The following is a 13,739-nucleotide window of genomic DNA, read 5'->3' as shown; positions in this document are numbered from 1 at the left end:
AGCGGGGGCGGCCGCGCCAAGGGCCCCGGCGCGGGCGGCCTCTCCAGCTCGCCCTCGGAGATCCTGCAGGAGCTGGGCAAGGGCGGCGCGCCGTCTCCGCAGCAGCCCGGGGCGTCGCCGCCCGCAGCCCCGCCGGCCCCGGGCCCCAAGGACGGCCCTGGGGAGACGGACGCGTTCGGCAACAGCGAGGGCAAGGAGATGGTGGCCGCGGGCGACAAGTGAGTGGCGTGGGCGAGGCGGAGGGGAGGGGTCCGCCCGGGGCGGCGGCGGGGCGGCGCGGCGGGGCGGCTCGCGGGAGAGAAAAGAAAGCGATGCCAGGCGGCCTGCGACGGCTGCGCCATGTGATCAGGCCCCGCCCGCGCCCTCCGCCTGCTCCCACTTCCCCTCCGCAGCCCGCGCGGGGCGCCCCGGGTCGGCCGGCGGGGGGCGGGGTGGGGGGCGCCCGGAGGGGCTTGCCCGCCCGGAGGAGCGTGCTCGGCGCCCCGGCCCGCCGCAGCCACCCTGGCTCGCCTCCCGGCTCGGCGAGGGTGATGCTGCGTGAACATCCATCTCTCCCCGGTGACATTGAGGAGTCGGGCGTGGAGCCGAGCCTCCACCTTCCCGACTCCCCTCTTTCCAGGCCGTAATTCCCCGGCCTGCCCTCCCTAAGCCTCTGCCGCCATCCCACTGGATGCCAGATGTGGCAGAGGAGTCTTAATCCTTGTGAGGTGGATCGTTTTGGCGTTCGTAGAGCCATCTGGGCCACCGGAAATAATGCTTCAGAAATGAGATTAGGCGGAATAGGGACATGTGGCCTAGAGGATGAGGAACGCAGCATGGACCACCTGTTCCTACAGGGACCAGCGATGGCTCGTCTGAGTTTTAAAAAAAAACAGATTTTTTAAAAATGGAAAAAGCAAAAATGAAGTGTGACGTGAAACATGAAAAAAAAAACTTAAGTAGTTTTGGGGAATTAATAGTGATAGGATGTTTACTCATTGTGTATCTAGCCTGGGAATTTGGCTGAAAATAAAATGTTTTCTTAAATACGACGCTTTTCTGAATGCTTCCGTGTAACATAAATAGTTTTACTTTTCCCAACTAGGTAAAAACTGACTTTTAGGCTTTCCCTGTATCTTATTTTTCTGACTTCATACTGACTTGGTGTCCTGTTTTCCATTTTACTTCTCTTTCCAGCTCTGCACAGTAGCTCAGTCAAACTGAAAGTGTGAATTTTATAACCTCAATCTCAGGCCTGCTAATGTTTCCTGTAATTAATGTTGGGACCTTCCAAAACATTCCTGGTTATTTTCCAGAGTGAAAATGCTCTTTAAAAGAACAAAACAACAACAAAAGCCCACTTAATAAAAGAACAGTGATGGACAAATTTGTGGTATTGTGTGATAATGGCTTTGTACCACAAACTAGCTTGATGATCATGGTCATGGGCACATTATTGAATGTGTTGGATTAGATGACTCAAATCCCTTTGTGTGTTTTCTTTTGTGGGGGTTCAAATGAGGGTTTCTCTGTATAGTCTTGGCTGTCCCGGAACTCATTCTGTAGACCAGGCTGCCCTCAAAGTCAGAGATTTGCCTGCCTCTGCCTCCTGTTGGAGTTAATAAAGGGTTGTGTCACCATCACCCAGCTTTGTTTTTTTTAAACTTTGGTTAAATTTACACCTCAAAACGTTTTAGGAAGTAGAAAATGTATTGTGTATATTTAGTCATATACAGGGCTCACCTTACCATCATCTGGTTTACTAGGCTTGTGACATAAACACGTTTATACTTCACACAGTTGCAAAGTGTATTTACTACCATTAACTAGTTAGTAGTCACAGGTTGCACGGTCAGAATGCCTTCTAGTTCTGGTTCTATGCTTGTGATTCCCCTACCCCCATGGCTCTAGTGCCTTTTCTAAAAGTCAGGTAGGAAAATGAAATTTTATGTTTTGTTTCACCCAGAAGTTTCTGGTTCCATTGCCCTGTTAATAATATTAATAAGTCATCTCGGACCAATAACTTAAGAGGGATATTGTGGCTGCTGCCCCATGCCATTTCCCCTCATCTTGTACAGCAAAAGATGCCAGTTTAGAGAAGGAATTTCCCAAGATTTGCTCAGATTCCTAAAGGGTGTCAAGTGCCACTAAAATAACCCTGTTTACCTTACTTAAGGAACTAGCCTAGTGGCTGTGTATGTGTGCGTGCACCAAATTTTTGCTAAAAACTAAACAGGTTCAGAACAAATTCAGAAAGGATGATAGTCTTGAGAGCTTCCAATCAAGTATTCCAATCAAGCCACAACTGTCATGAATTTATATAAAGTGAAGATAGGGAAGAAAGTATCATGATTTCTTCGAAGTTTCTATTTGATCTGTTTTCCAAAAGTGAAGTTTTCTTCTTTTAAACACTTTGATTTTCCATGTAAGAAGCATTTTTCTCACCCTAGGAGGTCATCTCCTGTTGATCCAGTTATCCTTTCTAAATATTCAGCCTTCGAAACATAGGCCTTCCTCAGTCAGCAGTCCATCTATTCTGCTAGCACTCTCAGGACTGCCAGATTTTACGGTGTTATTAAGAATTAGCTGTGTGAAAATTAAAAGCTGCTATTTTATACAAGGCTTAGAACAAAGTTGGACATGTGTTAAAAACTACATAGCTGTATTCACTAAGAATTTCTTCTTTTACTCTAAAAAAAAAAAAAAAAAAAACCTGTCCAGGGTGTTGATCTTTAAATTTCAGACTCATGTGACTTTTTAATTCCCAGAGAAAGTTTGTCTTGAAAGAAACATCTTATATGAAACTATGTTATTTGTGCAGTCTACATTTTTAAACTTTGCTGGGAAATAAGGTCAGAGCAAATTTAATGCTTAACCATAGCACTTTTATTAGCTCATGTTGCTTTTCTTTCCTTAGTTCAGACCTTATTTTTTTTATTAACCTTATCTTAAATTGTAGACGTTGAAATACAATCAAGTTATATACTTTTTCAAAAACCCGCAAAATTCTTCGAACCAGTACAACATATGCTGTATTGTCCACAGACCTGTCTGATAAAATTGTTACATGAGTAATGTTTTAATACCTTATAGGTAAGCATAATGATCTTTGCTCAGGCTTTCTATGTAGTGGTCTTACTTTTATTATCACATTCATTCCTTTTTTTTTTTTTTTCCCCCATTTAAGACAGTTCTGTCTGCTTTCCTGGCCACTTTGGGGTTTTTTTCCTCGTTGGAGCTTTATTCCTTTCCCCACTTCGCGTTCTCTACAGGACTTCCATTCCTTCAGCTTTGATTCTCATCTCTGTATAGATGATACTGTAGTTCTTAAAATAAGCTCTGTCTTTATATTTGTATTTATTATATGACTTGAAATGTATTGTGAGATCAGTCATTTTTTCCCTGTTTTGCATAGTTTATGAAATTGAATTTAGATTTCCTTTCAGAAAACCGACATGGACTAGAATGAACATTATCAGTTAGAAATAAGTTGTGGCAGTAGGAGCTTTGATTAATTTGCATGCTTTCTTAACGAATATTTTAAAAGAAGTCAGATTTATATCTTCTCTGTTAAGTATGACATTCTTAATTTCAGCAAAACCCAGATACATCTTTTAGTAAATGATTCTTATGAAAGGTTGGTGTGGGTATACATTAAATTACCTTTGGTTTGGACATTTTATTTATTAGGAAAAAGAATTAGGTTAAAATACTAGTATGTATTTACTTTTTTTACAAAACATACTTTTTATAGGGTGCAGTAGTGAAAATATTTCATTAAAATAGCCGTGAGACCATTTTCCCCTGTCAGTTTGACAGGTGTTGAGTAAATGATCCCAAAGTGGTACAAAATAGGACACTTTGCATGGCTGACATAAAAGTATACATTTGTTCACTATTTTGGAGAACAGTTTGGTGCTTGCTAAAAAACTCCATGTCCCTTATGCAGTAGTTATGTTTGCATGTCTTCACTCTATCTGGCATTTAAGAAATGTGCTTTTAATTACACAAGAGTGTTTAATTTAAAAATAAAGTGCATACAAAAGTCATTTCGCCTAGCTTCAAATGGTATAGCATATTTCCATAGTTCCTACTTTTTATAAATGGAATGTGAGTGGCACAAAAATTATTGCATTGTCCTTTGTGAGAATTAAATTTTTAAAGTAAGATTTAATAATACGTGCTTCAAACAGTACTGAAAATGAAATTGAGACAGTATTTGTCAAATGTAGATATGTATTTTGGTATTGGATAATAAAAAGTTTTGAAATAGGTGGCAGATACTTTTATGATCCTTCTGAATTGCATCTGCTTACCTTCTAAAGGTTAATATTTATAATTCAGGGCTGGAAAGATGACCAGTGGTACTGCTGTTCCAGAGGATCGTAGCGCAGATCCCAGCATCAGGTCCAGCACCTGTAACTCCAGCTCCAGGAGACCTGACACCCGCTCCTGGTTTCTGCAGGCATCTGTACATAGGCGCACATAGATGGGCTCACATATACATCCTTAAAATAACAGATCTTTCAGAAGCATCTATACAGTTCACTTTAATTAGAGTTAAGATTGAAAGACTAATTTTTTGTGCTTCTTAGTCATCTCTCATTGTTTTGTGATTTCTGTAGGAGTATACTTTTAAGTCATAAGCTTTCTCCTGCTTTTTTGCAGAGAATTAAGCCTATATTTTACACATATTTGCAAATGTTGTAGTTTTAACCGGGTGGAAAAAGTAACAGTAACTGTAGCCATATTTTTGAAGCCTACTATTTACATAAAGCCGTGCGTCTAGTAGTCATTGATAAACATGAATATGATCTAAAATTATTACATAACGTTCACTGAACATAGAAATTTGAGTCCTGAAACTTTGATGTCTTGTTTGCAACTTTGTTTTATTAAGAAGTCTGCCACCTACGAAATTTGGAAGCTACCAAATGGAATTTCACTTTAAAAAAATTATTAGTTTTTAATGTGTTTTCCCTTCATGCAAGTATATAAAGCATGTGCATGCCTGGTGCCCTCATAAGTTAGAAGAGGGCTTTGAATTCCCTGGAAATGGAGTTGTGGATGGCTGTAAACCACCCTGTGGGTGCTGGGAATTTAACCTGGTTCCTCTGTAAAAAAGCAATAAGTGCTCTTCACCACTGAGCCATCTCTTTAGCTCCCAATTTCATCTTTTGTTTTTTTAAGGCAGTCTTTTGTTTTTGAACAAGGTGATGATATCTAGCCAAAAAGGAAGAAGCAGTGCCAGGCCTGGTGGCACACACCTGTAATCCCAGCATTCTGGGAGGCAGAGGCAGGCAAATCTCTGAGTTTGAGGCCAGCCTGGTCTACAAAGCAAGTCCAGGACAGCCAAGGCTACAGATAGAAACCTTGTCTTGAAACAAACAAAAAAAAGAGGAAGCATATTGTTTCCTTCTGAAAAGTAAATGTTACTTGAAAGAGCAAGTTTGTGAAGATCCTTGGGTTTCTTCAGTATTTAAGACATTTCAAATTGGTAAAACAAAACAAAAAACTTTACTATATTCTTATAATATCTGAGGTGAAAAAATATCCTTTAATAAATAGTTCAGCAATATGAAAGCCTATATAAATCAAGAACATATTTTATAGTTCATGGACATTTTCACCTAAGTTATTTGCCAGTAAGGTGAATCAGTAGAACTAAGGGAACATAGAACATTTTTTAAAATTTGTGTTTATTAAAATGTCTGCTGGTGTTCCACACAGTTGCACATAGAGACATTTACTCCAATTTTACTCTAGACTGTCCCATTATAAAATTGATTTGGTTATGAAATAGTGCACAGAAATGATGTCTGAACTTGACAGTTTTCTGACTGATAAAGAGGTTATATAATGGTTTCTTGGGAGGTATCCATTCATTTCTTGGTTATGTGATCTTCTGTATTCTTTACTGATTTCTAAAGAAATGCTTATGTGAAAGACTTTCAAAGCACAGAGCTTGTTGATTTTCAGGGGAATGTATTTTCATATGCTCATTTCTGGTGCAGTTATAAAGATTTTAAACTTGTCCTGATAGTTTGACTAACAAACACACTCTTGGAAGTTTTGTAGGAGTTATTAAAGGAGTACAAACCTTTTGGAGAGGAGTGCATAAATTATTCATATTTTTGGGAAAGCTGGGATAAGAAGATAAACTGAAATATAGAAAGATTTTTTCCTTAGTATTTTTAATATAGTGTCTTGTATATTGGAGCACACTACTTCGTTTATCAAAAGGAATGACCTGTAGTTTACTTATTCCTGTGCTAAAATGTAGTTAATTGTAAGGGGTTCCCTTGTTCAGCATCAGTGGGATAGTTGAGTAAATTGACTGTTTCTTAATGTTTTGAAGAAGTCAAGTACTACAGTCATTAGAATATAAATTTTGCTATTAGTTATATGATCCTAAGTTTTAAAGTAGTAGAAGAACAGCAAAAATGACAGTATTAGTCTGGCTTATGAGAGTGGACATGCATTTCCACCTGTTAATAGTTGCTTTTATAAGTACGATTTTCCTTTTGAATTGGAAACAGCCTAAAAAAAAAATGGAAGACCTTTATTGATTACATTTTAATAACCTGCTGCCACTCTGATATCTCTGGTTGTATAAGAATAATAAGTACTGTTGTACCAAAAATTGCATAAAATGACTAAGAATGGATTTGGGCAGTTCTTTTTATCACCCATTATCCAGCCACCCATTATCCAGATTAAAATCCTCAAACATCAAAATTGTAAATTCTAAATTAGTTTTGATATAAGTCCCCTTGGAGATGTTGAATATTTCTCTGCCATATTAAAACAATAAAGTTTTAAATATTTTTCATTATATTTTTTGTTTGATGAAGCATCTGTACTGTACTCTAATAGAATGATACTTAAAGACAAGTTCTGATAAACTTGCCCTACTAAAGGCTAGGTAAAGTGGAGTCTCAGTTTTCTTGGGCACTGCTTCTTAGAACTTCTCAGGCCAGCTGTGGTGCAAAGCAGTCATCAATAGTAGGTAAATGAAGGAGTGTTTATGTTTTCTAATGCGGTGAACTTTATTTTCTTAAATTTACTGTAGTTTGCTTACCCCAGCATTAAAGAACCCTTAATAAGGGTTCCTTGGTACTCTGATTGGTCCTGCTTCATTTTAAAACTAGGTTTGTTAGAATATATTAATTTCTACCCTCTTCATTTTCATGACTGTCACCTTTTATAACCAATTTTTAAATTATAATAAAATATATATAGCATAAAATTTACTGTTTTACTCAGTGTAGTTATACAGTTCAACATTAAGTACCACTCACAGTGTTTATGTTAAGAATGTACTTGTAAATTAAGGAAATGTGAATACTGAGCAAAATTAGGATTTTATTAGAATTTATGACATCATTTTAAGCAACTCATTAGCAATTAGAATTTAAAAGTGACTTCACAGATAAATTCTACCCCATTTTGTGTATTTCACAAAGTATTCCAGAAGAGTAAATTCCAAGTTCATAGTACTCCCCCCATACACACTGTTATTGATGGTCTGGTGAACACTTCATTGAATTTTTAGGTTTGACAGAGACCTTAAAAATCCATGTCTCCAACCTCTGTTTTATCCTCCCACTTCTGTTATGTTATAGAAAGGTTGTTTGTTAACTATTTAAAATACTTTGAGAACAAGAGTTCATGCCTGAAAAGGACTGTCTTTATATTTTCAGAGTGATTTGATTTCCCCTATATATAGCTGGAGTCTGATTTTTATTAACTTTTCCCTATAATTTAGTTCTGAGTAAGTCAACTATAGTTGTACCAATGTGATTGCAGTGAAATGCTGGCCTTTGTTTAAAATAATCTCCTTGCTTTGTAAAAGTTGTTTTAACAATTCTTAGTTTGGTTTCTGTTGGTTTCTTAGTTTAGGTTTCTATTGTGATAAAATACCATGACCAAAAGCAACTGGGGAAAAAAGGGTTTATTTTGCTTATACTTCCACATTGCAGTTAATCATGAAGGAAGTCAGGGCAGGAACTGGTCAGAGACTGAAGGAGTGCTGCTTACTGGATCGCTCCTCATGGCTTTCTCAGCCTGCTTTTGATAGCTTCCAAGACCGGATGCCTAGTGGGAAAGCACTGCCTATGGTGGTCTAGGCCCTCCTACAGCAATCATTAGTCAAGAAAATGTAGCATAGGTTTGCCCAGCAGTCAATACCATGGGGGCATTTTCTCAATTGAGGTTTCTCAAAAGACTTTAGCTTGTGTTAAGTTGACTTAAAACTAGCCTGCAGTGCACTGTAAACAAAAAGTATATTGTAGAGGAAATAAAAAGGCTTTATTTCATCTTACAGGTTAAGGCAGCTTAGGGCAGAAACCACAGAGTAATGCTGATGACTTGCTCAGGTGTTTGTGAGAAGGGGCAGGTCCATGTGCCCAGGGACAGGCTAGTGTGTGCTTGGGACCTCCTACTTTAACAGCAATTAAGAAAATATCTCACAGACATTACCTCATGACAGTATGACCTGATCTTTGTTTAGCTGAGGATCCCTCTTCCCAGGTGACTCTGGATTGTGTCAGTTTGACAGCTGAAGCTGTGATAAACAGGGTAAAACAGTCATCTTGTGTATAGTTTCTAAAGAGTTTTTAGCTTTCGTATCTAACAGATAAATACATGGTTATGAAAACATAAAGGTAACAGTTTAGGAAAGAAGAAAGTAGGATAAAGCAAGGTCTTTGGTGTGATTTCTGCTTTTTTGAAAGGTTGGGGAAAAGTATTTGTGCTTGGTTCAGCTATAGTGATGTTTGTGCCCTTGCTCTGTAGACCTGGCTGGCCTTGCACTTAAGAATATTTCTTTCTCTGGCCTCCTGAGTGCAGCCTTACAGGTATGAGCTGCCATACCAGTCTTGACAATTTTAGGATCATGTATCTTAGGCATGGCTTACATTTTTCCTCCTATGGATACAAAATAGTTTTTCTTTTAAGCAAGTAAATATTTACTTACTTTGCTAGCTGTGGTAATAAAAGGAGCATTTTAATTTTTTTTTTTTTTTTTTTTTGCTGTGTACCATAAGTGAAAGAAGTGTATATTTCATGTTATTTACATAGCTTTTAAGCAAAGTAAATACCATTTTCTGGTTTGATGAGTATGTAGAAAGCTTATTCTGCAGTTTTTAAAGTGATAAACTACCATTATCAGAGGTTTATCTGACAAACCACTTTCTGTAAATAATTGGTTTGTTATTAGTCACTGATTTTGACAGCTGGTTCAATTTTTCTTTAAATATTGGATCATCACTGTTATTGAACTCTTGTTTAAGGCTATTAGATCAGGATAAAAATTTAGAAAACATGCTGTGCCCTATAAAAGTAGTAAGTAGGTAGTAAGTCAGAGGACCAGTACTGAAGTTTGAATCCCAGATTCAACGAAACAGACATTCAAAGTTATTTCTGTTGGTGTGCAACCATGGGAAGGTTCTTAGCCTCTCTGAACTTAAGTGTCTTTTTCTATCTGTGGAGGTAGTATCAACAAGTGCATTTGTTTAATATCAGAAATTATATATTTTGTAAGACTTGAATTTCTGTCGTTAAATCAGAAAGGATTCAATAAAAATGTTTATGAAGCGTTTAGCACAGTATGTAAGTAATAGTCATTTATTAAAATATTATAGGTGCTTTTTAAAAAAGTTTGTCCAAGGTCAAATTTATGTCAGGATATGTTATTACCTTTTTATAAAGGTTAATTTTTAAAACATACTAGTATTGATAAATTGATATTTTGTTAGTTGTTTTAATTGCAAGGTTGGGGCCAGTGAGCTGAGATGATAAACGCACTTGTCACTCAAGCCTAGAGACCTGAGCAGGGTCACTGCAGCCCGCATGGAGGAAGAGAACTGACTCCTCCAAGTTGTTCTCATGTCCTTCATGCCCCATGCGTACTTGCACTTACACACAGAGTTAATAAAAAATATAAAGACCTTAAAGGTTGGTACAGCAGTGTCTTGAAATAAAGATAAATTATATCAATGCCAATATTAATGTTTCTTTTATGAGAAATTTTAGGTTTTATGTATGTTTTCATGGTTGAGTCAGTCATTTTATTGTCTTTTAATACAGATATGTAATTATGTCATATATGTATGTATGTGTATGCACATTAATAGTAGTTTGGGAAGTAATTTTATTAGGAAATAATGAAATACTAGTGGTCTTATTAAAGTTCAGAGTTGTTATATAATCTTTAATCCAGGAAACATTTAGACATATAGAAAGGTCTTTTCAATAATACAGAAACAGTTTTCAACAGATATGATCTGTCATTTTTTAAATAAGAGAAATGCACATAATTTACCCTTTGCTATTATACTTATGCTGTCATACAATACTAAGTTTCTATTATACTTATGACTAGTCTAGAAATGATGGTATTTTAAAAGATTATTTTATTTCATGAGGTTGCTCTTTGAAATAGAGTTATATGTATTTCCCTTGTACAGTTAATGAGTCATGATAGGTAGGCAGGGGATTGGTCTGCCTTAAACCAGTGATTCTTCTGTTTTGAGACAGGGTTTCAACTGTAGCCCAGGCAGGCTTTGAATGTGGGCTAATCCTCCTATCTGAGCCTTCCTGGGCTGGGCTTGCAGATGTTAGTTATGCCTTGCTGAGACTTGTCATTCTTTTTTTTTTTTTTTTTTTTTAAAGATTTTATTTGTTTATGTTATGTGTGAGTGCTCTGTCTACATGTACACCTGCACACCATAAGAGGGCATCAGATTTCAGTATAGGTGGTTGTGAGCCACCATGTGGGTGCTGGGAATTGAACTCAGGACCTCTGTAAGAGCAGACAGTGCTTTTATCTGTGGAGCCATCTCTCCAGCCCCTGAGACCTGTGATTCTTGTCATTATAAATATTTACCTCAATGATAATGGGAATAATGGAGTGTTTTCAGTTTCTGAGACCTCTTTCCCAAAAGAAATTAAATTAGTGTGTGATAATTTGTTTACTTAAAGGCTCTTTAATAGATAGGAATATTGCTTTTCTGTTTACAAGTTTTGCTAATCTTAGCAATTTTTTTGTCACATTAGTTATTAAAGAGTTTCTGGTAGATTTTTCTTACTCTGTGATATGTGGAGTTTTGTTTTTTTTATATAAGTGTATATTGCTTTAGAAATAACAACTACTGATCCAGTGGTTAAGAGCATTTGGTGTTATTCTAGAGAACCAAGTTTGGTTCTCAGCACCCAAGTCAGGAAGCTTACTGCTGTAATTCTGGGCTCCAGACATCTGATGCCCTCTTCCGGCCTCTGCAGGTACTCGTGCAAGTACATACACATGGAGAAAAAATTAAAAGAACTACAGTGAACTTAGACTTAGTTTGCGTACTTACATTCTATCAGGCAGCATTTAAAAATGTTGGATGTACTGAGCTAACTCTTTGTGACTACTTTCTGAGGTAGACATATCCCCCTTTCTCTGAATTGCAGGGAGTTTAATTAAATAGCCTAAAGACTACACAGCTAGTATTAATAACCAGAGTTCAAGAATTTTTATAGAGAGATAGTTTGCTGTCTCTCCCAGATTTTAGATTCACCATTTGAATATCTTATAAAGATACAGTAAGTGTTGATGCCTACATGCACATTCACTGAACTAACAAAAACTCATAATCCAGCTGTCATTCCTCTGTACAGAGTTCTAGGTCAGCAAATCATAGATTTACTTGCACATGCATGTTTTTTACTGCTGTAGTATTCACAGTAGCCAGGAACTGTGTCTGTGTAGAGGCCTCTCAGGTAGGTAGATAATGTTGTGTGTAAATATGTGGAGTTTAACTGAGCTGTAGAATACATGAAGTCATATTTACAGGAAAATGCATGTAACTGGAAATCATTATGTTAAGTGAAGTAAGCCAGACTTTAGAAGGAGACCTACTGTATATTTTTGTTAATAGAACCTAGACTTAAAATTATGTATGTGACCGAAAATAAAATGACCTGACATTGAAAACTGCTAATGAATATTTTTTAACTTTTTTTTCAATGTGGATTCTAATGATACTGATTGAATTTTGTTGAATCAGTGAATTAGTATTCATGAATGTATCATCTCAACTATTGTCTGGTACAGTGATTATTTAATAATGGACCTGATTGTTGTCTATCCCATTATTTATACAGGATTAATTTTATATTATTTTTCTTCTCCTTTAGTAAAATAAAACAGGGTCTGTTACCTAGCTTGGAAGATTTGCTGTTCTACACAATTGCAGAAGGACAAGACAAAATCCCTGTTCACAAGTTTATTACAGTAAGTTTTTATATTTTTCTCTCAACTTTCAAGGAAGTAATACTAAGTTAGTTATATAATATTGCTCAAATATAGTCTTAAAGTTTTATCTGACCTATAGGTTCTGACTGACAGTGTTTCTCTTGTTTTCAAATTTTTTATTATGCTCACTTCAAGGTAATGAAAGAAAAAGAAACAATGAGAAACTTGTCCAGAAAGTGGATAATAATGATACAAATACCACATACATGATCAAATCTTGGGTAGAAACTTTTATGTACAGGAATGAAACTTATAGTTGGAATAAGCATATACATTATCTGCCTTATGTATTTACAAACTCTTATTTTTTTAAAAACAGGCACTCAAATCTACAGGATTGCGAACGTCTGATCCCAGGTTGAAAGAGTGTATGGATATGTTAAGATTAACTCTTCAGACAACGTCAGATGGTGTCATGCTAGACAAAGATCTTTTTAAAAAGTAAAAATTTCTGCCAAACCTTTAATGGTGATTTGCTATGCTGTATGGTGATTTTGCTTTTAAAACAATTTTACATTTTGAAGACCAGTACTTTAGTATAACTGAGAAAAGAGATTTGTAAATATTTCTTTGACAGACAGTGATGGTGTATATTAAAGTTCTTTTAATACACTGAGTTTGAGGCAGTTGTAATGAAAATTAGCCATGAATGTTGTTTTGTGCCTAGAGATTACATTGGGGTGTTTTTTTCTGTCTGCATGATTTGCTGACTTTCAGTTTAGTCTGTAGTTTATTTCTATATGGTGATTTGGATGATGAACTTAAGAGGACTTCAAAAAGCTCTGTAGTCCTCATATTTACATATTTGCATCACCTGATTCTCTTTTTTTCAAATGTACTAAGAAATGTTTTTGGAGCTGTTACAATTTTTTTGTGTGCTTGCTTTTTTTGTTTTGCAAAACAGTTGAGAACTTAAGACAACTTTGAAGATTAAAACCTTAATTTGGTTGAATGAGAACATTTTCACATTGCTGAAACTAGCATATCTGTTTCTTAATCTTTATTACTGTGTTTGTATTAGTTTATGTTTTAATAGATGATATGTTTGTAATTGATCCTAAAGAGTCAAATAATGTTTTAATTTATTAATGTTAATGGACAGCACTATAAAATTATTAACAACTATAAGACAGTGATTTTTTTTTTTTTCAAAACCACAGGATTAAGTTGAGGTGGATCCAAAGAATTTCTGCATTTACTTTAAAAGTTTTTGTGTGTGCATGCGTATGTTAAATTACCTTTTATTTCTTTGGTGGATTGAATGATTTGTTCTAGATCTCTCCTGGGAATGTCCTGGTGTCCTGAGAGGGATAAGTATTTAAGTAAAGTTCTCTGAAGTTTCTGGCATGCGTGTGACACGCCTGCCAATTTTGAACGGATGATCTTGGCTCGCTTAATATAGCCAGCTTTAAAGTGTAGCCGTTAAGCTTACTCTTCGATTGCTATTAGGAATTGGAGT

The 13,739-nt window shown here is 36.5% G+C and overlaps 1 protein-coding gene across 1 annotated transcript in view; it reads left to right on the top strand.

Annotated features, from left to right (window-relative positions):
• Gls (glutaminase) overlaps positions 1-13,739 on the top strand; it is a 72,052-nt gene that overhangs the window by 445 nt on the left and 57,868 nt on the right. Inside the window, exons 2-4 of the mRNA XM_055616805.1 lie at positions 3-218; positions 12,163-12,259; positions 12,600-12,721. Coding sequence (XP_055472780.1) covers positions 3-218; positions 12,163-12,259; positions 12,600-12,721 — 435 coding nt within the window. The remainder of the gene's footprint in view (positions 1-2; positions 219-12,162; positions 12,260-12,599; positions 12,722-13,739) is intronic.

The sequence above is a fragment of the Psammomys obesus genome, unplaced genomic scaffold (assembly GCF_907164565.1).
Source record: "Psammomys obesus unplaced genomic scaffold, mPsaObe1.curated_primary_1811, whole genome shotgun sequence".
Taxonomy (NCBI): domain Eukaryota; kingdom Metazoa; phylum Chordata; class Mammalia; order Rodentia; family Muridae; genus Psammomys; species Psammomys obesus.
This window is presented reverse-complemented; position numbering and strand designations above follow the sequence as displayed.